At 46.6% G+C, this 21,294-nt stretch overlaps 1 protein-coding gene across 4 annotated transcripts in view; it reads right to left on the bottom strand.

Moving 5' to 3' along the window:
* TPX2 (TPX2 microtubule nucleation factor) overlaps nt 1-21,294 on the bottom strand; it is a 56,131-nt gene that overhangs the window by 21,652 nt on the left and 13,185 nt on the right. For 2 of the 4 annotated variants that reach the window (XM_087888956.1, XM_060692704.2), the window contains 8 exons: nt 16,541-16,690; nt 15,569-15,691; nt 14,966-15,083; nt 12,907-13,035; nt 8,986-9,078; nt 5,213-5,346; nt 3,791-3,945; nt 2,620-2,791 (listed from right to left, as the gene is read on the bottom strand). In XM_087888956.1, coding sequence (XP_087745082.1) covers nt 2,620-2,791; nt 3,791-3,945; nt 5,213-5,346; nt 8,986-9,078; nt 12,907-13,035; nt 14,966-15,083; nt 15,569-15,691; nt 16,541-16,634 — 1,018 coding nt within the window. In that variant the 5' untranslated portion in view covers nt 16,635-16,690. The remainder of the gene's footprint in view (nt 1-2,619; nt 2,792-3,790; nt 3,946-5,212; nt 5,347-8,985; nt 9,079-12,906; nt 13,036-14,965; nt 15,084-15,568; nt 15,692-16,540; nt 16,691-21,294) is intronic. The other 2 variants (XM_087888958.1, XM_087888957.1) reach the window with 1 other exon arrangement.

Genomic DNA, 21,294 nt, shown 5'->3' on the forward strand with positions numbered 1-21,294 from the left:
GAGAATAGCAGAGGCTGGCCATCGGCATCGAAAAGGCGAAAGGGTGAAGCTAAACGTTGGGAGTTTTATACATACACAGGGGGGGGAGGAAATTAATTCTAATTTTATTGATTGATTTATGAATTCAATTTATTCCCCCAAAACGATTGTGCCCCAAATGTGGGGCTGAATTTAAGATGGCAGAAATTAGACACAAGCGAAGGATAAAATAGGCAAATCTCAACCAATTGCCAGTTTTACCGTCACCCAGTCATTGGCCCAGTTGACTTTTATGCTGTAAGGTAGAACTAGAACTCCCGGTTTCCTAGTGATTGGTTAAAAATCACCCAGCCAGCTTTCATGTCTAAGCCAGGACTAGAACTCCCTGTCTCCTGGTGATTGACCCAAGTCACCCAGCCGGCTTTCATGCCTAAGGCAGAACTAGAACTCCCTGTCTCCTGGTGACTGGCTCAAAGTCACCCAGCCGGCTTTCATGCCTAAGGCAGAACTAGAACTCCCTGTCTCCTGGTGATTGGCTCAAAGTCACCCAGCCGGCTTTCATGCCTAAGGCAGAACTAGAACTCCCTGTCTCCTGGTGATTGGCTCAAAGTCACCCAGCCGGCTTTCATGCCTAAGGCAGAACTAGAACTCCCTGTCTCCTGGTGATTGGCTCAAAGTCACCCAACCAGCTTTCATGCCTAAGGCTGGACTGGAACTCACCGTCTCCTGGTGATTGGCTCAAAGTCACCCAGCTGCCTTTCATGCCTAAGGCAGAACTAGAACTCAGTCTCCTGGTGATTGGCTCAAAGTCACCCAACCAGCTTTCATGCCTAAGGCTGGACTGGAACTCACCGTCTCCTGGTGATTGGCTCAAAGTTACCCAGCCGCCTTTCATGCCTAAGGTAGAACTAGAAGTCCCTGTCTCCTGGTGATTGGCTCAAAGTCACCCAGCTACCTTTCATGCCTAAGGCAGGACTAGAACTCCCTGTCTCCTGGTGATTGGCTCAAAGTCACCCAACCAGCTTTCATGCCTAAGGCTGGACTGGAACTCACCGTCTCCTGGTGATTGGCTCAAAGTTACCCAGCCGCCTTTCATGCCTAAGGTAGAACTAGAAGTCCCTGTCTCCTGGTGATTGGCTCAAAGTCACCCAGCTACCTTTCATGCCTAAGGCAGGACTAGAACTCCCTGTCTCCTGGTGATTGGCTCAAAGTCACCTAGCCAGCTTTCATGCCTAAGGCAGGATTAGAACTCCCTGTCTCCTGGCGATTGACCCAAAGTCACCCAGGTGGTTCTCATGCCTACGGCGGGGCTAGAACTCACTTTCTCCCACTTTCTAGCCTAGCACCTTAACCACCAGACCAAACAGGCAATAGGTTCACTTAACAATCACTAAAAAAAACCCTTGTCAAATCATTCCCAGTGATATGGTAATCAGGTCTACCACCATCATAACTGACGACCAAAAGTGTGGGTTCAATTAGTCGTTAAGTCGAGGATCACTTTATGTCCTCTCAACTTAAGGGGAAACCCCCTCCCCACAATTCACAGATGGCCTTTGGAAGAAAAACACACCCCTCTCCCCAATGCGAAGATAGTAGCTGGCCCTTTAGCACTTTCAGGGGTCTCTTAACTCTGCAACTTTAAGACTTCTGGACTTCAACTTCCAGAATTCTCCCCAGCCAGCCAACCATGAATTCTGGGAGTTGAAGTCCAGAAGTGGCCAAGTTTGGAGAGCTCTGCAATAGATCATCAAGAATAGCACAAGCGTGGCTGGCTGAGGAATTCTGGGAGTTGAAGTCCACAAGTCTTAAAAGTTTCCAGGTTTGGAGACCCGCCCCCCAAGTTAATCCTTCCCCCATCAGACGTTTCAAGATGCTCTGCCAATAAACCCAACTATCCCAGCCATTTCTCCCACGCCCAAAAGGGAAGGAAGCTGAGCTGGGCACGGGTTTAACGCTCTGTTCTGCCCCAGCTACGGACCCCAAAGAACGCAGCACACACAAAGTCCGTTCAAACTTTAGTTTACTGAATAAACCAGTCTTTTACAACAACAGCTGTTAATTAATTGCATTAACAGCTGCCAAGAATTCAAAAAATAATAACTGAAAGCTTACTGTGGTTGGCAGAATGCCCAGAAGCAATTTGCAGGAAGCTGATAAGATAAGCAAAACAAGACACGAAGGTATGTGAATGAAGTTGTTCCCTGCAAATTGCTTCAGTCGGTGTTCCTCCTTAAATAGGCTAAGGGAGTGGCCAATTAGCCCCAAGCCTTACTCTCGAGGAGACCTCCTCCTGAGGAGCCACTCCTGCCTTTTGGCAGCTCTGCGCGCCCATCCTCTTCTTCCTCTTCACTTAAGGGAGCTTCTGGAGGTTCCGAAGGCCCTGGCTGAATCCCCGCCTCTGGCACATCTTCTCCAGCCTCCTCATTGTCTGACTCGAGTGCCAGCTGCACAGGCTGCTGGTGCAGCACCACACCAGCCTCCTTGCTGTCCGAATCAGCTACTAGCTGCACAGGCCGCGAAGGGGCCACAACATGCTCAGACCAAACGCTTCCCAAACCATTCAGAACCCCAGACCCCAAGTGACTCACATAACAGCCCACGACAGAGGCCGCAGAAATGAGATCCCGTTAGCCTTACCTTCTTCTTCCTTCCGGCTCCGCAGTTGGTACCTCTCAGAGGTGCATTTCTGAAAGTTTTCCACCTGTTGGGCCAACGGGACGTATTGGGCGGAGGCCTCGTCCAGTTTGCGTTTCTTCCCGCAGGAGAGGTTGAAAGGCTTCGGGATTGTGGGTCCTTTGGACAGCCGGGACTGCAAAAGAGGAGCTGCATCGTAATTGCTCGATCAAGTGGATTTTTTCCATCGGAATCAAAGTTTGGCGCTCAAAGATTGGCCTGTCAATCTTCCCCCTTCTTCCAACTCGACGCAAGTGAAATTTAAGCCGGCTGTAACTCCGGAGAAGGCCGAAAAATTATCAGAGGATGAGAGATGGGGAGGGGGGCTCGGGGGCGGGGGAGGAGGAATGAAGAGACAACTCCGTAAAAAGCTGCCTCTTATTTTAAGAATGTATGGAGGCAATTTGGTGCCATGTTACAGGAGTTTTTTGGGTTTTGTTTACAATTTTCCATTTTGACACAGGGAAGGGGCATTAGAGGCACACTACTCACTACTCGACTCACGACTACAATTGAGCTCCAAAATGTATGTGACCAAACGAGACAGTTGTTAAGTGAATTTTGACCCATTTTTACTATCTTCCTTGCCATCGTTAAGTGAATCCCTGTGATTGTTGAATTACTAACACGGTTGTTAAGTGAATCTGGCTTCCCTGTTGACTCTGCTCCTCAGAAGGCCCCAAAAGGGGACCGCGGGACCCCGTCACAACGGTGAGACACTTGTCAAGCATCCGAATGTAAACCACGTGACCACAGGGATGTTGCAATGGGCATAAGTGTGAAAAATGGTCCTAAGTCACTTTTTTCAGCGCTGTTGTAAATTTGGTCACTAAATGAACTGTTGCAAGTCAAGGAATTTGACAACCATTCATTTAGGAAATATTCGAACTTACAACGGCACTGAGAAAAGTGATTTATGACCACTTTTCACACTTACGACTGAACAAACCTCTCTCCCTTTCGTAAATTTTGGGGCTCCGTCGTGGTCGTTAAGTCGAGGACTACCCGCACAGGACTCAAACCTGCCTTGTTCTGGTTTTCCACCCTGACGCTTTCCTGCCCTTCGTCGCCTCTGCAATGTGCAGCTCTGACCAAGTGGCCCCCCAACCCATCCTCCCCAGCCGCAGGCTCTCACCGGAGACGGTGGGTGTTTCCTTAGGGCGCCTACGAAATCCATCTCCTTGTATTCTGCGCCCCGCTGGCTTTCGCCGTGCTGCTTGTGCCGCTCGTCGGTACAGAAGTGGAAATCCATGGGCTTGGTAATGTGGCTGCTCGTCTTCACGGGTTGCCCTGACCAGGGGGAAAAAAAAGGAGATCGGACAAGTCAGCCAGGCCGCAATTCAAAGGCAAATGAGGTTCCTGGTGGCCTGTGGAGCTTGGCTCTTTTCTTCCAGACGTTTCATGACCCAGGTAGGGTACAAGATCAGTGCTGGAAGGGAGGGAGGTTTGAGGAGGAAGAAGAGGAGGGGAAGAGGCTTGATAGTACAGTGGTCTAAAGCACCCTGTTATTAACACCAGCTGTCTGCAATTAAAGTAAGATTGAATCTCGCCAAGGCTCAAGGTTGACTCAGCCTTCCATCCTTTCTAAGGTAGGTAAATTGAGGACCCAGATTGTGGGGACAATAGGCTGACTTTGTATAAATATACAAAAGGATGAAGGCTATTGCTTAACGCATTGTAAGCCGCCCTGAGTCTCCGGAGAAGGGATTTTCCTATAGGCTAACTAGGCTTCAGCCTAGGGCCTCAAGATCAAGAGGGGCCTACATTCAAATTGTTAGCAAAATTAAAATTACACTTTCACTATAGGTGAAAGGGCCTCATAAGTGGAATAGCCTAGGGCCTCTTTCATCTAAATCCGGCCCTGGTTGGGAGCATAGTCAGTGTTAGAAGGGAGGGAGGTTTGAGGAGGAAGAAGAGGAAGAGGAGGTGGGAGTAGATAGGACTGTAGAGTCCTTGGGGGTTTTCTCGCAGACATATTATGATCAAGGTAGGAAGCATCATTGGGGCTACAAGGAAGGAGGAGGAGGAGAACTGTGGGGTCCTTGGTGCTCTCTGAACTTGGTTATTTTCTTGCTGGCATTTCATTACCCAACTAGGGAACTTCGTCAGTGCTAGAAGGAACTGTATATCAAGAGAGAGCAAACCCCATTCCCTTCTAGCACTAAAGATGTTGGGAAACGAAACGTCTACAAGAAATCAACCAAGCTCAGAGATCACCGAGGACTCCTCCTGTCTGTAAGCCCCATTCCGGTCTAGTACTGATGATGATACCCAGTTTCATAACATCATCGTCTGTAAGAAAACCACCAAAAGAATACCACAGTCTGCTTCTCCTCCTTCATTCCACAAATCCCCCTCCTTTCTAGCACTGATAATATTATCTAGTTGGGTAATGAAATGTCTACAAGAAAAACAACCGACCTCAGAGAGCTCCAAGGACCAAACAATTCAACCGAGCTACAAATATTCTCTTCTACTAGAACATTCTCATCTAAACCAGAAGGAAAGAGTCTTAACTCTCAGAGGAAATGGTCTCACAACCCCACCAAGATCTCACCTGGTCCAGCAATGGCCACTTTGAGAGACTCCTCATTCTTCCTCCGCAGTTCTGCCACTTCCTGTTGCAATTGCTGCATCTTCTCCAGTTCCAGCTCCTCAGTGGACTTCCCTTTAGTGGAGGGACCTTTCGTCCTGCAGACGAAAACACAGTGGTGCCTTTAAATGAATGAGCTGCCTAGAGCCAGCATGTATTTCAAGGACTGTAACAGAAGACCAGCACGAAGGATGACCTCTTCCTCTACCCATAGCTGGCTGGGGAATTCTGGGAGTTGAAGTCCACACAACTGAATGTTGCTGAGGTTAAGAGACATTGTGATAGATCAGGGGGTCTCCATTCATCTTCAATTTTGAGACTTGGCAACTTTAAGACTTCTGGACTTCAACTCCCAGAATTCAACTTTTAAGACTTCTAGACTTCAACTCCCGGAATTCCCCAGCCAGCCAACCATGAATTCTGGGAGTTGCAGTCCCCAAGTGACCAAATTTGAAGATCTCTGCAATAGATCATCAAGACAGCACAAGACGGCTTCAGAAGTTCTTGATCTCCGTCTTGTTAAAAAAAGCCCGGAGAGCTTTTTACTGCTTTCTACCTTAAAAACTACACTTGCTTTCTACCTTAAAAAGATGACACAGGATTATCTGTAGCAGCCAACATTCGGCGTTCCCCAGGATACGACGTGTCTGCTGTGAAGGGTAACAGTTCCAAACAAAACTCCTCTCCAAAAATTCAAGGATTTACCGTATTTTTTGGACTATAAGACGGTGTATAAGAGGCACCAAGATTTTGAAGAGGTAAGTAAGAAAAAAAAGTTGTTTGCCCTCCCCGGCTCCCAGGACCATTTGGCAGGCCTCCCAAATACTCTGCACACCCTGTTTTTGCAAAAAATGGGCCCGTTTTTGCAAAAATGGGATTTTTGTATTTGTATTTGTATTTAAAATTTATATACCGCCCTTCTCCCTGAGGACTCAGGGTGGTGTACTGCCAAGATAAAAAACATAGAATACAAATATTAAAACATTTAAAAATATATATAAATTTTGGCCCGAAAGTTAAAAAATCACAGACTAATTAAAAGAATTTAAAAGTTTCTTCTTAAGCCAACCAGGCTTGCTGGAAAAGATGGGTTTTCAGGGAACGACGGAAGGCATTTTATTTATTTATTTATTTATTTAATTTCTATACCGCCCTTCTCCCGAAGGACTCAGGGCGGTGTACAGCCTAATTAAAAACACAAAGGCAGGCAAAATTTAAAAATAATTAAAATTATTAAATAATAGGCCCAATTTATAAAACCCCAAATTTAAAATCCCATTTAAAACCAATTAAAATTGAGATTTTAATTGATGAGCAAGGCGGGGCTTTGGGAGGCCAAAAATGTATATTCAATGTATAAGACGCACCAACGTTTCCACCCTCTTTTAGGGGGGAAAAAAAGTGCATCTTATACTCCGAAAAATATGGTATTTGAACCGTGGGTTTTCCACGGTAGTTTGGACCTCAAGTACCAGCATTCTTAACTGCTGGTCGTGCAAGGTAGCAATTCTGGGAGCTGTACAGGTAGTCCTTGATGTACGACTACAATTAAGTTCAAAGTTGCCATTGCTAAGCAAGACAGTGGTTAAGTGAGTTTGGCCCCATTTTACAACCTTTCTTGCCACGAGAAAGTGAAGTGAATCACTGCAGATGTTCAGTTAGTAAACACGGCTATGAAGTGAATCTGGCTTCCCCGTTGATTCGTGTTGGGCAGAATATTGCAAAAGGGGATCACATGACCCCGGGATACTGCAGCCGTCATAAATATGAATCAGTTGCCTAGGTGTCTGGATTTTGATCACATGATACTGTGGGGATACGGCGACAGTCGGAAGTGTGAAAACCTTGATGATGATGAGATTATTAAGAAAATTATGGACTGTGCTGAAATGAGTAAATTGACATTTGAAATTAGAGAACAGGAAGAGAAACAATATTATTTGATATGGGATTTGTTTTATCAATAAATCATGGAACTGAAGTATAAAATATGGGGTTGATGTAAAGATAAAATATCTTGATGTTTTTTTTTTTTATAAAAGATATGAGTTTCTGTTAGAAATGGATTTACGCCAGGGTGGATAAAAATCAATGATTTTTTTAAAAAATTCAAAAAAAATCAGATTTTTTTTTTTATTTAAATCGGATTTTTTTGATTTTTATCGAATTTATTTTAATAAAACAACTTTTGGGGTAAAAATCTATCGTAAGATAGTTTTCTATTTATTTATTATTTATTTATTTATTAAATTTATATACCGCCCTATTCCTGAGGGACTCAGGGCGGTGAACAGCGAAAGATAAAAATACATGTAATACAAACGTTAAAAAAACCCAATTAAAATATACTAAACACTCTGGTCCTAGATAATTCAAGACATCCCAGTTTAAAACAAAATCAAAAGCAATATAAAGGGAAAGTTAGGCCAGGCCTAACTATTTAAACTATTTAAGATACATAAACAATTTAGTTTATTCAGCATGAAATGGAGCTGAGTTATGTAACATGAGGCTGTATATTCTGCAACACTGGGACTATTGGTGAGTCAACACTGGGTCAAAGGAGTAGCAGAGATGACAGTTGCTTTTTAAAAATTATGAGTTAAATCGAGTTGATTTAAATCAAGCCTTTTCACTAGTGATTTAAATCATGATTTAAATTGTGATTTAAATCAACTCGATTTAAATCAAATCCACCCTGATTTACGCACAATAGAATATGAACCGTTCGACTCGCTGTCTGTAATTGTTTGGAAAGATGATGGTTTTATGTTTTGTTTTTGTTTTAAAATTAAAAATAAATTCTCAAAAAAAAAAAAAAAGGAAGTGTGAAAACCCATCTTAAGTCACTTTTTCCAGTACCCGTCACTAAACAAATGGTTGTAAGTCAAGAACTATCTATCATCCAACACGCTTAGAAGATAACAGATTAGGGAAAAACTGCGTTTGGCTGTCCTGCACTACATCAGCAATAAATATAGGTAGTTCTCGACTTACGACCATAATGGAGCCCAGAATTTCTGTTGCTGAGTCCAACGTTTCTTAAGTGAGTTTTGCCCCCCATTTTACGACTTTTCTTGCCACCGTTAAGTGAATCACAGCAGTTGCTGAATAAGACAAAACTTGTCGTTCAGTGAATCTGGCTCCCCCATCGAATTGGCTTGTCAGAAGGTCGCAAAAGTGTGTAAAACATTACACACACACACAGACGGGACGCTGCAATCGTCATAAATACGAGTCAATTGCCGAGCGTCCGAATTTTGATCACCTGACCCCGGAGATGCTACAATGGTCGTTAAGTGTGAAAAAATTGACCAGAAGTTGCTTTTTTTCAGCGGCGTTGCAACTTTGAACGGCCGTCGTAAACCGAAGCCTACCTGTACAGCTTTCCGAATGGATTTTACAAACTTATTGACTTCTTCCTGCCTTCCCGGCAGATGACAAGCCTTTTAAATTACAACCGGCCTCCTGTGTTACGTGCCCCCAAAATGCATGCAGACAAACACCCAGATCCTGAGTAGAAAAAGAGAAGAAGAGGAAGAGGAAGAGGAAGAGGAAGAGGAAGAGGAAGAAGAAGAAGAAGAAGAAGAAGAAGAAGAAGAGGAAGAGGAAGAGGAAGAGGAAGAGGAAGAGGAAGAGGAAGAAGAAGAAGAAGAAGAAGAAGAAGAAGAAGAAGAAGAAGAAGAAGAAGAAGAAGAAGAAGAAGAAGAAGAAGACCTCTAAACCCAGCCACCTACTTGTGTGCATCGGGTGTGACAGGGTCTTGTGCGTTCTCTGGCAAGACGTTTCGGTTCAGATCAATTTCCCCCAGGTTTTCCCGATGGTTAGACCTGGGTTTTGGGGGGGGGGGGAGAGAAGGGTGGAGGGTGTGCACGGACAGAAGGAAAGAAAGGAAAAGAGGAATGGGTCAAAAGACAGGCCTTCGACTCCCCACCGTGTTCCTCTTAACAACAAGATGTGGGTGAGGAACCTCAAACACCGGCACCTGGACGTGATCCTGAAGATCGGCCTTACCTCACTTTTTGAGCCACGTCGTAGTGCCTAGACGTCTTGGCACGCCTGGCGGAGCTAGAGAGGGAACAGGGCGCTTACTCACTATTTGCACTAACGCCATGGCCCTGGTTTCCACGGACATTGTTTATTATTATTATTGATTCGCTTTATATGCCGCCCTTCTCTAGAGACTCAGGGCGGCTTACAATGCTTTTAAGCAATAGCCTTCATACTTTTGTATATACCTGCTTAGTAGGGCTTTTTTGCTCCCCCCCAAAGCGGTGTTTTTTTTTTTTTTTTTTTAATACAAAGTCATCTTATTGCCCCCACAATCCGGGTCCTCATTTTACCTACCTCGGAAGGATGGAAGGCTGAATCAACCTTGAGCCTGGTGAGATTTGAACTCGCAGTAATTGCAGGCAGCTGGCAGCTAAGTGCTATTTAAAACAGCACTTTAGTCCGCTGCGCCACCAAGGCTCATTGTGTGCCCAAGAGCAAAGCTGTGGCACATTCTCTAGGGAAGAGCCGAGGTCTGATGGGGTTTGTTTGTTTATTTATTTATTTATTTATTTATTTTATTTTATTCAATTTATATGCCACCTCTCTCCGAAGACCCAGGGCGGCTCACAATACACTCAAAAAATCACTATAAAAACACTTAAAAATTAAAAACATTAAAGACATTAAAACCCGTTCACGCCATTCATGGCCGGATCTCGTCAGATCACAAAGCGAGATCAACGGCCCCAGGTCTGCCGGAAAAGCCAGGTCTTCACCGCTTTCCAGAAGGCCAATAGGGTGGGGACGGTCTGGACCTCAGGAGGTAACTGGTTCCAGAGAGCTGGGGCAGCCACAGAGAAGGCCCTCCCTCACGGGCCCCCCAGTCGGCATTGTTTAGCTGACGGGACCCGGAGGAGACCAACTCTGTGGGATCTTACCGGTCGCTGGGAGCTATGCGGCAGAAGGCGGTCTCGAAGATAGCCTGGCCCTGAGCCATGTAGGGCTTTAAAGGTAATAACCAACACCTTGAATTGTGCCCGGAGACCAACAGGGAGCCAGTGCAGCTCGCGGAGAATTGGTGTAATGTGGGTGAATCTAGGCGCACCCACGAAAGCTCTCGCGGCTGCGTTCTGGACCAACTGTAGCCTCCAAACACTTTTCAAGAGTTAGAGCGCCCTAGCTGGCAACTAGTTCCCTAGTTGGGGACTGAAAGGTCTGCGAGAAAAAGCTCAGAGCACCCCCAAGGACCCCAGAGTCCTCCTCCTCCTGCAGTCTTCAAACCCTCCTCCCTTCTAGCACTGATGATGCTATCTAGATGGGTCATGAAACGTCTGAAAACACCCAAGCTCAGCGGGTACCAAGAACCCCACAGTCCACCTTCTCCTCTTCCTCCCTTTTCCCTCTTTTCCACTCTGCGCACCGTCCTCCCTTCTAACACTGAAGATGGGTCATGAAGTGCCTGCAAGAAAACCCCCAAGCTCGGAGACCACATTTCAACGCTGAGCTACCAACATTCTCCTTTATCAGGAGCCTAACTTTATCGGACAGAGCAATCCAGCACACAAGGTATCATTGCCTATTCTGTATCTGGTGGCTAGAATGCAGTATTGCAAGCTAACTCTGCCATCTGCCAGCAGTTCGATCCACACCAGCTGAAGGTCGACTCAGCCTACCGTCCTTCCAAAGTAAAACGAGGACCCAGATTGTTGGGGGCAAGGTGCTGACTCTGTAAACCGCTTAGAGAGAGCTGTAAAGCACTGGGAAGCGGTATATAAGTCTAGGGACTATTGCTACTGCTATTCCTTCCTTCTGAGTCGTGGTGGCGCAGTGGCTAAAATGCAGTATTGCAGGCTAGCTCTGCTCACTGCCAGCAGTTCAATCCTGACCGGCTCAAGGTCGACTCAGCCTTCCGAGGTGGGTAAAATGTGGACCCAGATAGTTGGGGGCAATGTGCTGACTCTGTAAACTGCTTAGAGAGAGCTGTAAAGACTGTGAAGCAGTCTAGAAGTCTAAGTGCTAATGCTCTACCCCGCTCTCTATCATCTCTCTCTATCATATATATATATATATATGTTAATGTTAATGTTAATTTTATTTATATACCGCCCTTCTCCCGAAGGACTCGGTGCGGTGTACAGCCAATTTAAAAACATAAATATACAGACATCATCATTAAAAGTAATTAAAATCAATTAAATAGTTTCGGCCAAAATTTAAAACCCCAAGTTAAAACTCCAATTTAAAAACCATATGTGTGTGTATGTGTGTATGTGTGTGTGTGCATATATAATCTCTCTCTCTCTCTCTGTCTCTCATCTATAGCCCTCCATCCATCCAACTATATATCTATCATCATCACCTATTCTATATCTGTTGAGGCAATGGATAGAATGCAGTATTGCAGGCAAGCTCTGCCAACTACATATTTATCTTTCCTCTTACATTTAAATTTAAATGTTGGAAATGCCACCAGACATCGGGATCGTACTATCACATGTGGTGGACATGTCCAGAAGCGAGAAATTATTGGGCAAAAATTCAAATATGTCTAGAGAAAATGACACAGCAACACATGGATCTTAAACCGGAGCTGCTCCTGTTGGGTATCTTTAGTAAAGAAAATACATATTTGATTATCCATGTAATAATGGCAGCAAGAATGGTATTTGCACAAAATCGGAAAGCAGAAAAAAATCCTACAAAGGGAGAGCTCATTAAGAAAATAGTAGAATGTGCAGAAATGAGTAGACTAACATTAGCAATTAGAGCGAAGGAAGAATCGGAGTATTACAACATATGGGGCAATTTTATCGATGGATAGGGACTGAATATAGACAATAGGCAATGTAAAAATTGTAAAAAAAAGAGTAAAATGTAAAAAAAAGAGCCTTGATAGTACAGTGGTTTAGTGCACCCTGTTATTAACACAGCTGCCTGCAATTTCTGCTGGTTCAAATCTCTCCAAGGCTCAAGGTTGACTCAGCCTTCCATCCTTTCTAAGGTAGGTAAAATGAGGACCCAGATTGTGGGGGCAATAAGCTGACTTTGTATAAATATACAAAAGGATGAAGGCTATTGCTTAACGCATTGTAAGCCGCCCTGAGTCTCCGGAGAAGGGCGGCATATAAATCAAATTAAAAAAAAAAATAAAATTGCCTTGGTGGTGCAGCAGACTAAAGTGCTGTTAAGTAACAACAGCTGCCTGCAATTACTGCAAAGTCAAATCTCACCAGGCTCAAGGTTGACTCAGCCTTCCATCCTTCCGAGGTAGGTAAAATGAGGACCCGGATTGTGGGGGCAATAAGCTGACTTTGTATTAAAAAAAGGACACCGCTTGGGGTGGGGGCCGAAAGCCCTACTAAGCAGGTATATACAAAAGTATGAAGGCTATTGCTTAATGCATTGTAAGCCGCCCTGAGTCTCTGGAAAAGGGCGGCATATAAATCGAACCAATAAATAAATAAATAAATAAAAATAAGAAATATGGGGAAAATGTTGTAATACATTAAATTTAAATGTAAGAGGAAAGATAAATATGTACTAGGACCCAGACTGTTGGGGGCAAGATGCCAATAACGCCATCATTGTAAACCGCCTAGAGAAGGCTTTAACGCACTGTGGGGCGGTATCTACGTCTAAGTGCCGGTGTTATCCCAAAGACCTACATTTTCTGTTTCTTCACAGGAGGGGGTTCTTGTTTGCTGGCCAAGGTGGTGGCAACCTTCTCTGCGTGGCTTTTGGCCATAATCCGACGCTGGGCACTCTTTCGCCGGGCCGAAAGCTTCTTGGCCACCCTAAAGGGGGGGGGAAGAAAAGGAGTCCTTGAGCGAAAGACAGAGGGAGGGAGGAGGAGAGAGAGAGAGAGAGGCTGGTCGTTGCCTTTCGGCTGTGCCAGGATGCGGAGCCCCTTCAAGTCCCACCGGCCATTCTCGCAAGGCAAGAGAGGTAAGTTTAGCCTTTCCAGGTATAGAAGCTGGACGATCTCAAGCCCTTCAGCGGACAATGTGCTGGACAAACGGGATTGGTCATTCTTTCCATACTGATAGCTCAGGTAGTCCTCTACTTACGACCACAATTGAGCCAAAAAAATCGCTGAGCAAAAGAGTTGTTAAGGGAGTTTTGTGGAGAAGATTATAGGAAGCTTGCTGTTATTCAGGATGTTGCTTATAAACGCTATGTGCTTAGAGCTCAAAGCTTTGTTAGAGACCCCACACGCCCACTTCACTGTCTGTTTCTGCTGCTCCTCTCTGGGAGGTTTCGAAGTATTTCTCACAGGACTACCTGATTCTGCAACAGCTTTGTTCCCTAGGCCATCCGTCTAGTAAACCCACAAGATTCGTTTCTCTCGCCAGGTACTGTGTTGTTTTCTCCGTGTCATATATGCGGGTATACACGTAATTGTTTGTTTGTTTGTCATAGTTATGTAGTGTATATTGGATGTGGTGACCCTTTGAGAGCTGTATGCAATGACATTTCACTTTAAGGTATGCCAATTAATATACATTTAAAGTGACAATAAAGTTATTCCCTAAGTCTCATCAGCCTAGAACCAAGGAGAAATTTCCTGACAGTGGGAACAATTCATAAGCGCAACGACTTGCCTCCAGAAATTGTGGGTGCTTCTGGAGGTTTTCAAGAGATTGGACAATCATTTGTCCAGAAGGATGTAGGGTCTCCTGTTTCAGCAGGGGATTGGACTAGAACAGGGGTCAGCAACCTTAAACACTCAAAGAGCCACAAAGGTCCTAACTGGAAGCCCCCATTCAATTCTGGAGCCGACTGGAAGTCCGGTTCCCCCAATATAGTCTCCTCCTAGCACAGTGTTCTTTTTACTCTGCCGATCGGAAGTCGGTTTCCCCACCATAGAGTCTCCTCCTAGCACGGCGTCCTTTTTCCTCTACCTATCCTAACTGAAAGCCCTATCAATTGTGGAGCCGACCAGCAACTGTTGTGGCTCCGTTACCTGAGCCTGTGTCATCGGCAGGAGAGGACTCCGAGAGTGAAGGAGAGGAGTTGGCAAGGCCTCCCTCTCCAGGACCCTCCTCTCTGGCAATGCCTTCGGTGTCCACCAAAGGGCAAGAGATAGGGCCGGGGCCAAGCACGTCCATGCAGCCACAGGTGGACAGTGATGAGGGTAATGAGTCTTGGCTGGATCCTCAGCAGCGTCGCAGAGATAAGCGCGCGCAACAGAAGAGGCGTGCCAGAGATTAAGCTGAGTCACTGGACCACACCCCACAGGGTATAAAAGGGGGTGAGGTGGCCATTCAGACTCTGTGACGGACAAAACTAACTACTATCGAGTCACATTGCATCTTTGGAAACAACATTATCTGCCTTGGATTTAATTACGGACTGGACTTGACAATTCTTGAACTGTGTGTATTTTGTTTAGGAGTAAAGTCTTGGCAAGCAGCTACTGGGTTGCTGCCAATCCTCTTATCGAAAGAATTGGTTGTCTGCCAGTTTATTTAACCCCCGGCTGTCTGTTTGTGTGCGTGTGTGAGACGGGGACAGAACAGCAACAGGGAGCCACAGCAGAGGGATGAAAGAGCCACATGTGGCTCCAGAGCCACAGGTTGCTGATCCCTGGACTCCAAGGCCCCTTCCAACTCTTGTTATTTTGTTAAGAGGCAGTTCTGGAGCCCGAAAGCTGAAGGAACAGCCCCATTCCAGAAGAAGGGGGACTCCATCCAGGACGGTGTTCAAGAAGAAGCAGAGTCTTACCTTCCTGGAGGCGGTGGGTTCTCTTGCCTGGTTGGGTGCCACTCCGCCATGGAATGAACCACATTGGCTGGGCCTTCGTTTGCCAGCTCCACCTCTTGATTCCCATTCTCCTTCTCATCTAAAGGTAAGGAGACATAGAGGATATTTCTCAGGCGAGAGATCTAAGCAGAGATCATGGAACCAAGCATGGTCCTCACCAGGACTGTAAGCTCCTGGAGAAGAATGGAATTATATTTTGGAAGAGACCAACGTGGACACTTGGGGAGACTCGGAGCCCTTTCGTAGTCTGCTCTCCTCACACACCAAAGAGGAGCTATCAGCATCCAGAGGGCCTCGGGTGGCCTCAAGAGAGGACGAGATAGTAGCTCATCTGAACTCTCCGCGTGGGAGACCCGGCATTTTAAAGTCCAAGAGAGACACCCCCAGAGGCCGAGTGCCCACAATTTGCCGCGCCCATGTTAAAACGGCTAGCGGGGACTCCGGGATGCGGCCCAAAGAAGAAGGGGATGGTGCCTCAGAATTCAAGGAATGCCTTGAGACTCCATGTTGGTGGGATTAAGAGAACAAAGGAGTCCAAGGTCAGGTCTCAAGGAAGCATCTCACCTGATTTCATCATGGGTGAGACCACAGCCCAGGGAAGGTTAGGCCTCGATGATAAGGCTTTGGGTAGGATGCCCGACGTACCCATCTCTGCTCTTGGGGTCATCAAGGCGGCAGATCGGACATCTGCAAAAATAGTTACGATCCTAGCAGGGTCCTCGCTGCGAGGCAAGCAGACCAATCACCAAGAACCTCCCTGCGCCCAGTCTAAAGGGTCGGTTTGGTTTAGCAGTTAAGGCATCAAACTACAAACCGGGAGACAGGGAGTTCTAGTCCCACCATAAGCACAAAAACTGGCTAGGTGGCTTTGGGCCAATCACCAGGAGATGGTGAGTTCTAGTCCTGCCTTAAGCATGAAAGCCAGTTACAGAACTTAAGGCCAATCACCAGGAGATGGTGAGTTCTAGTCCTGCGTTAAGCATGAAAGCCAGTTAGAGGACTTTAGGGCAATCATTAGGAGTCAGTGAATATTAGGGAGTTCTAGTCCCACCGCAAGCAAGAAAAATGGCTGGGTGACTTTGGCCCAATCACCAGGAGACAGTGAGTTCTAGTTCCGCTTAGGCATGAAACCCAGCTTGCCACTCCTTGGAAGACAGGGAATTCTAATCCTGCATGAAAGCATGAAAGCCAGCTAGAAAACTTTAGGCCTATCACCAGGGAACAGTGAGTTCTAGTTCCGCTTAGGCATGAAACCCAGCTGGCCACTCACGCGCTCTCTCAGACCAACCCACCTCACAGGGCTGTTGTTGTATAGAAAATGGGAGGAGGGTGTGTTGGAGATGTTTGCTGCCTTGGGTGGTAAAAATAAGAAAGATGGGATATAAACAAAGAAACAATGGTGGAGCATCACTCATAAAGCCCCCGGCCCTTCCCATCGATAAGGCTCAGGAAAGAGGCCAGTAGTTACTTCGGCCTCTTGGCAGGCGGCACGTCCCCTCACCCCCCCACCCCCCAAGCCGTGGAGCGGGTACTCACCAAACCAGGCATCAATGTTAATGGTCTCGTCGTTCATATCTTTGAAGTCAAGGCACATATCGGGAACATCGTAAGAATACGTTTCCCGAGACATTTTAAATCTCTTCTTCGGGTGGCCCAGCCTGTGCCCAGTTCTTCTGAAGTCAAGACCTGCAAAGGGAAACAGAGGCCACGTTTAGAATTTAGAATAGAACTGGAAGGCACCTTGGAGGTTTTCTAGTCCAGCCCCCTGCTGAAGCAGGAGACCCTAGACCCGTGATGGTTAACCTTTTTGGGGCCGAGTGCCCAAAGCATGTGCATGCGCGCACGAATGCACTCGCACGTGCCCGAACCCCCAAAATGCAATGTGTGTGCCCCCACATACATGTGCCCCGCCCCACAAATGCGTACACATCCCCCTGTGCCCCATTTTGGCTTCCAGGTTGGTGCAGGTCGTCTTTCATGCCCAAAACGGGGCATGGGGGATGTGCAAACCCCCCCAAATGCAATGTGAGCATCCCCGGCACATGCGTCCTGCCCCCCAGGGCATGTGCATTAGAGACCCAAAGATAAGCTGGCCGGTGGGAGGCGTGTGCACATGCGCAGTGGAGCTGGGTTGGCGTGCCTGCAGAAAGGGCTCTACGTGCCACCTGTGGCACGCGTGCCATAGGTTCTTAAAACCTTCTTTTTCCAGCAAGCCGGGCTGGCCTAACACTTTTTAAAATGTTTTTAATTGTCTCTTATTATTTTCAATCATGGGGCCAAATTTATATATATCTTTTTAATTGTATTTTAGTGTTTGTAGTTTATGTTTTTACTTGGCTGTTCACTGCCCTGAGTCCTCAGGGAGAAGGGCGGTATACAAATTTAAAAATAAATAAATAGATAGATAGATAGATAGATAGATAGATAGATAGATAGATAGATAGATAGGTTCGCCATCACGGCCCTAGACCATTTCAGACAAGTGACTGTTCAATCTCTTCCCAAAGCCCCCCATTGATGGAGCACCCACAACTTCTGGTGGCCAGCTGTTCCCCTGCTTAATTGTCCTCAGTGTTAGGAAGTTTCTCCTTCATTCCAGGTTTTTTTCTCTCTTTGATTTGTCTCCATCCATTGCTTCTTGTCCTGCCCTTCTGGTGCTTTGTAAAATGATTTGACCTCACCTCCTCTTTGTGGCAGCCTCTCAAATATTGGAAACTGCTATCATGCCTCCCCAATCCTTCTCTTCATTAAACGAGACAAACCCACATAAGACGGTCACATAATCAACATTCAGACACCGATTCATATTTATGACGGTGGCAGCGTCCCGAGGTCGTGTGATCCCCTTTTGCGACCTTCTGACAAATCAACGAGGAAGCCCGATTCACTTAACAACTGTATTATTTAACAACTGCAGTGATTCGCTTAACAACTGTGGCAAGAAAGGTCGTAACGCGAGACCAAGCTCATTTAGGCAGTCTTGCTTAGCAATCGAAATTTGCGACTCGGGAAGTGCAAGAAACAGTCCTGTCAATTTTTTTCCACTGCTATTGTAACTTCAGTCTTTAAACGAATGGTTTTAAGTCAAAGACTACGTATACAGGTAGTCCTCAACTTACAACAGTTCAACTTAGTGACCGTTCAAAGTTGCAATGGCAATGAAAAGCCACTTATGACTATTTTTTCACACTTATGACCGTTGCAGCAGCCCCCATGTCACATAATCAAAATTCAGATGCTTGGCAACTGGCTCATACTTATGACGGTTGCAGAATCCCAGGGCTCATGCAATAGTTCCGTGATGGCGAACCTATGGCACGTGTGCCACAGATGGCACACGGAGCCATGTCACCTGGCACGCCAGCTCAGCCTCTCTAGGAGTCTCTGGAGGCTGAGAACAACAAAAAATGTCACTTCCTGTCCAACCAGAAGTTGGGAAATGGGTCATTTCGGGCCTCCAAGGTGGTGGGGAAGGCTGTTTTTGCCCTCCCCAGATGCATAGAGAGGATCTGGAGCCAGGTGGGAAAGAAAAATGGGCCTACTTGGCCATTGTGTGCCAGGAGCGGGGGACGGGGAGGGGCAGGGTCATGCATGCATGCGCAGGGCGGGGTGCATAGAATTATGGTTGTGGGCACATGCACGCTCGCGAACCTCCCCTACCTCCCCTTCCTGGCACGCAATGGCAAAAAGGTTAGCCATCACTGCAATAATCTGTAAACGAATAGTCGTAAGTCGACGACCACCCGTATCTGGCTCTTCTAAACCAGAAGCTGAAGATGTTATCAGATGCTGCTCGAGATGGTGGCAGCGAAAGCTTCCCAAAGTCACCCAGGTCTACTCTTTTGAGTGCAAGGTCTCCGCAGACAGCTGGGGCCGAGGGTGGCATTACCCGGGATTTATCTGCTTTTACTCAACTAGCATCTTTGACATGTGGGCAGGTTGCCCTGGTGTGTATTACCAGGCCATTACCAGGTGCCACTCTCATCCTTAAACCTCGGCCTCCCCCTCACTACAAGGTGGACAACTGCCAACTTCAAGTGGGGAGCAAAACCTCCGGAACGTCTCTTGGCTGCCAAGGGGCAGAAGCCTTGGCCCACAAGATGCCAACCTTCCCCCCCGTTCCCCCCCCAAAATTGTGGCGATCCGAGCACCCCAAAGGAAGGGAAACAGAGCGGAGCCGAAGGAGAGGAACGGAGGTTGACAACCAAGCCGGAATGAGATCCGTTCTTCACCCCCTGGGTGGGGGATCACATTTCTGTCAACACTCCTGCCTTAAAAAAAAATAAAAAAATTGTAATAGTAACTGCATCATTGGCGTTCTTCTCGCCCACTCAGCTCAACAAGCCGAGCTGCCAAGTACGATGAGCAGGCATCGCATTTCAGAGACGTTTGCCCTGCTCCCAAGCAACGTCTCCAGGGCGCCGTCCATCGCTCGGCGACGGAGTAACAATGGCGGCTTCATTATGGAGAGCCGGAGAGACAACTGGAGGTGGACCGCTGGGAGATCACAGAAGGAATCCCCCGTCCATGACCAGGTCATTTCCAGAGTGGACGTAAGTCGACACGTTTCTGCCCAGCTTGGGCTGCTGGCAACTGGAGCACCACCTGACGCTAGAATTCCCAAACCATTGCAAAAGCCAAGGTGCGATACGAATCATTTATTGAATACAGGTACGATTCCCCCCCCCCATCATTTCTGCTGCTAAGCGAGACAGCGGTTAAGTGAGTTTGGCCCCATATTTTACGATTTTTCTTGCCGCTGCCGTTGAGTGAAACACTGTGGTTGTTCGCTTAGCCACACGGTCGTTAAGGGAGCCTGGCTTCCCCATTGACTTTGCTTGTCAGAAGGTCGCAAAAGGGGATCATGTGATCCCCCAGGACACTACGACCGTCACAAATATGAGTCAGTTGGCAAGCGCCTGGATTTTGATCACGTGGCAGTCGTAAATGCGAAAACTGTCGTGAGTCACTATTTCCGGTTTTTGAATAGTCACTAAATGACCTGTTGTAAGTCAAAGACTACATCAGGATAGTCTAAATCAGGGGTCCTGAACTCCCGGTCCCATGGCCTGTGGCAGGTGAGTGCACGAAGATTCATCTGCGCATGGGTGGGATCTAGTGTTCTGCCCAAGCTACGGATCCCAAAGAACGCAGCACACACAAAGTCCGTTCAAATCTTAATTTACTGAATAAACCAGTCTTTTACAACAACGGCTGTTAATTAATTGCATTAACAGCCGCCAAGAATTCAAAGAATAATAACTGAAAGCTTACTATGGTTGGCAGAATGCCCAGAAGCAATTTGCAGGAAGCTGATAAGATAAGCAAGACAAGAAGTTGTTCCCTGCAAATTGCTTCAGTTGGCGTTCCTCCTTAAATAGACTAAAGGAGTGGCCAATTAGCCCCAAGCCTTACTCTCGAGGAGACCTCCTCCTGAGGAGCCACTCCTGCCTTTTGGCAGCTCTGCGCGCCCGTGCGTCGAGAAGAGGCTCCTCCTCTTCTTCCTCTTCACTTATGGGAGCTTCTGGAGGTTCTGAAGGCCCTGGATGAATCCCTGCCTCTGGCATCATATCTTCTCTGGCCTCCTCATTGTCCGACTCGAGTGCCAGCTGCACAGGCTGCTGGAGCCAGCACCATACCAGCCTCCTCACTGTCGCAATCAGCTACTAGCTGCACAGACTGTGTATGGGCCACAACATCTAGGTTGTGTGCATGAAACCTTCCGCCCATCACTGCCATGACTGTCACTCACCACCACCACCGATCCAGAAAATTGGGGACCGCTGGACTAAATCCCTTTCCTGGTTTCCCTTAACAGTTACAGAAATAAGTAGGCTTGGCGGAAAAAACAGCTTGGAACAAAATCCCTTGAATCTTAGGCAGCCTGAAGACTGGGCTGCATACACTTCATAATGTGTTATTTGAATGAATCGCACATCTTCTATTTTTTGATTCCAATTTATTTCAACTGCTAAATTCTTGCTCTTTTAGCTCTGCTGGAACAGAAAGCACCAACAAGTGGAAAGGAGAAGCCGCTAACTCTGCAATTAGAAGACGCCGTGAACACAACGCAGGGAGTTGCCTTGAGTCGGTATCAATTTTCTAAAACCAATCAATCAATAAAAATAGCTCCTGACTTACGACCGTTCGCTCAGCGTCCTTTCAAAGTTACAAGTGCACTGAACAAACTGCCTTATGATCATTTTGCATACTTACGACCGTTTCAGTATCCCCATGGGTCATGTGGATCAAAATTCAACTGACTCACATTTATGACGGTTGCAAATTCC

This window comes from Pantherophis guttatus, chromosome 3 (assembly GCF_059756535.1).
Source record: "Pantherophis guttatus breed Tessera chromosome 3, ASM5975653v1, whole genome shotgun sequence".
Taxonomy (NCBI): domain Eukaryota; kingdom Metazoa; phylum Chordata; class Lepidosauria; order Squamata; family Colubridae; genus Pantherophis; species Pantherophis guttatus.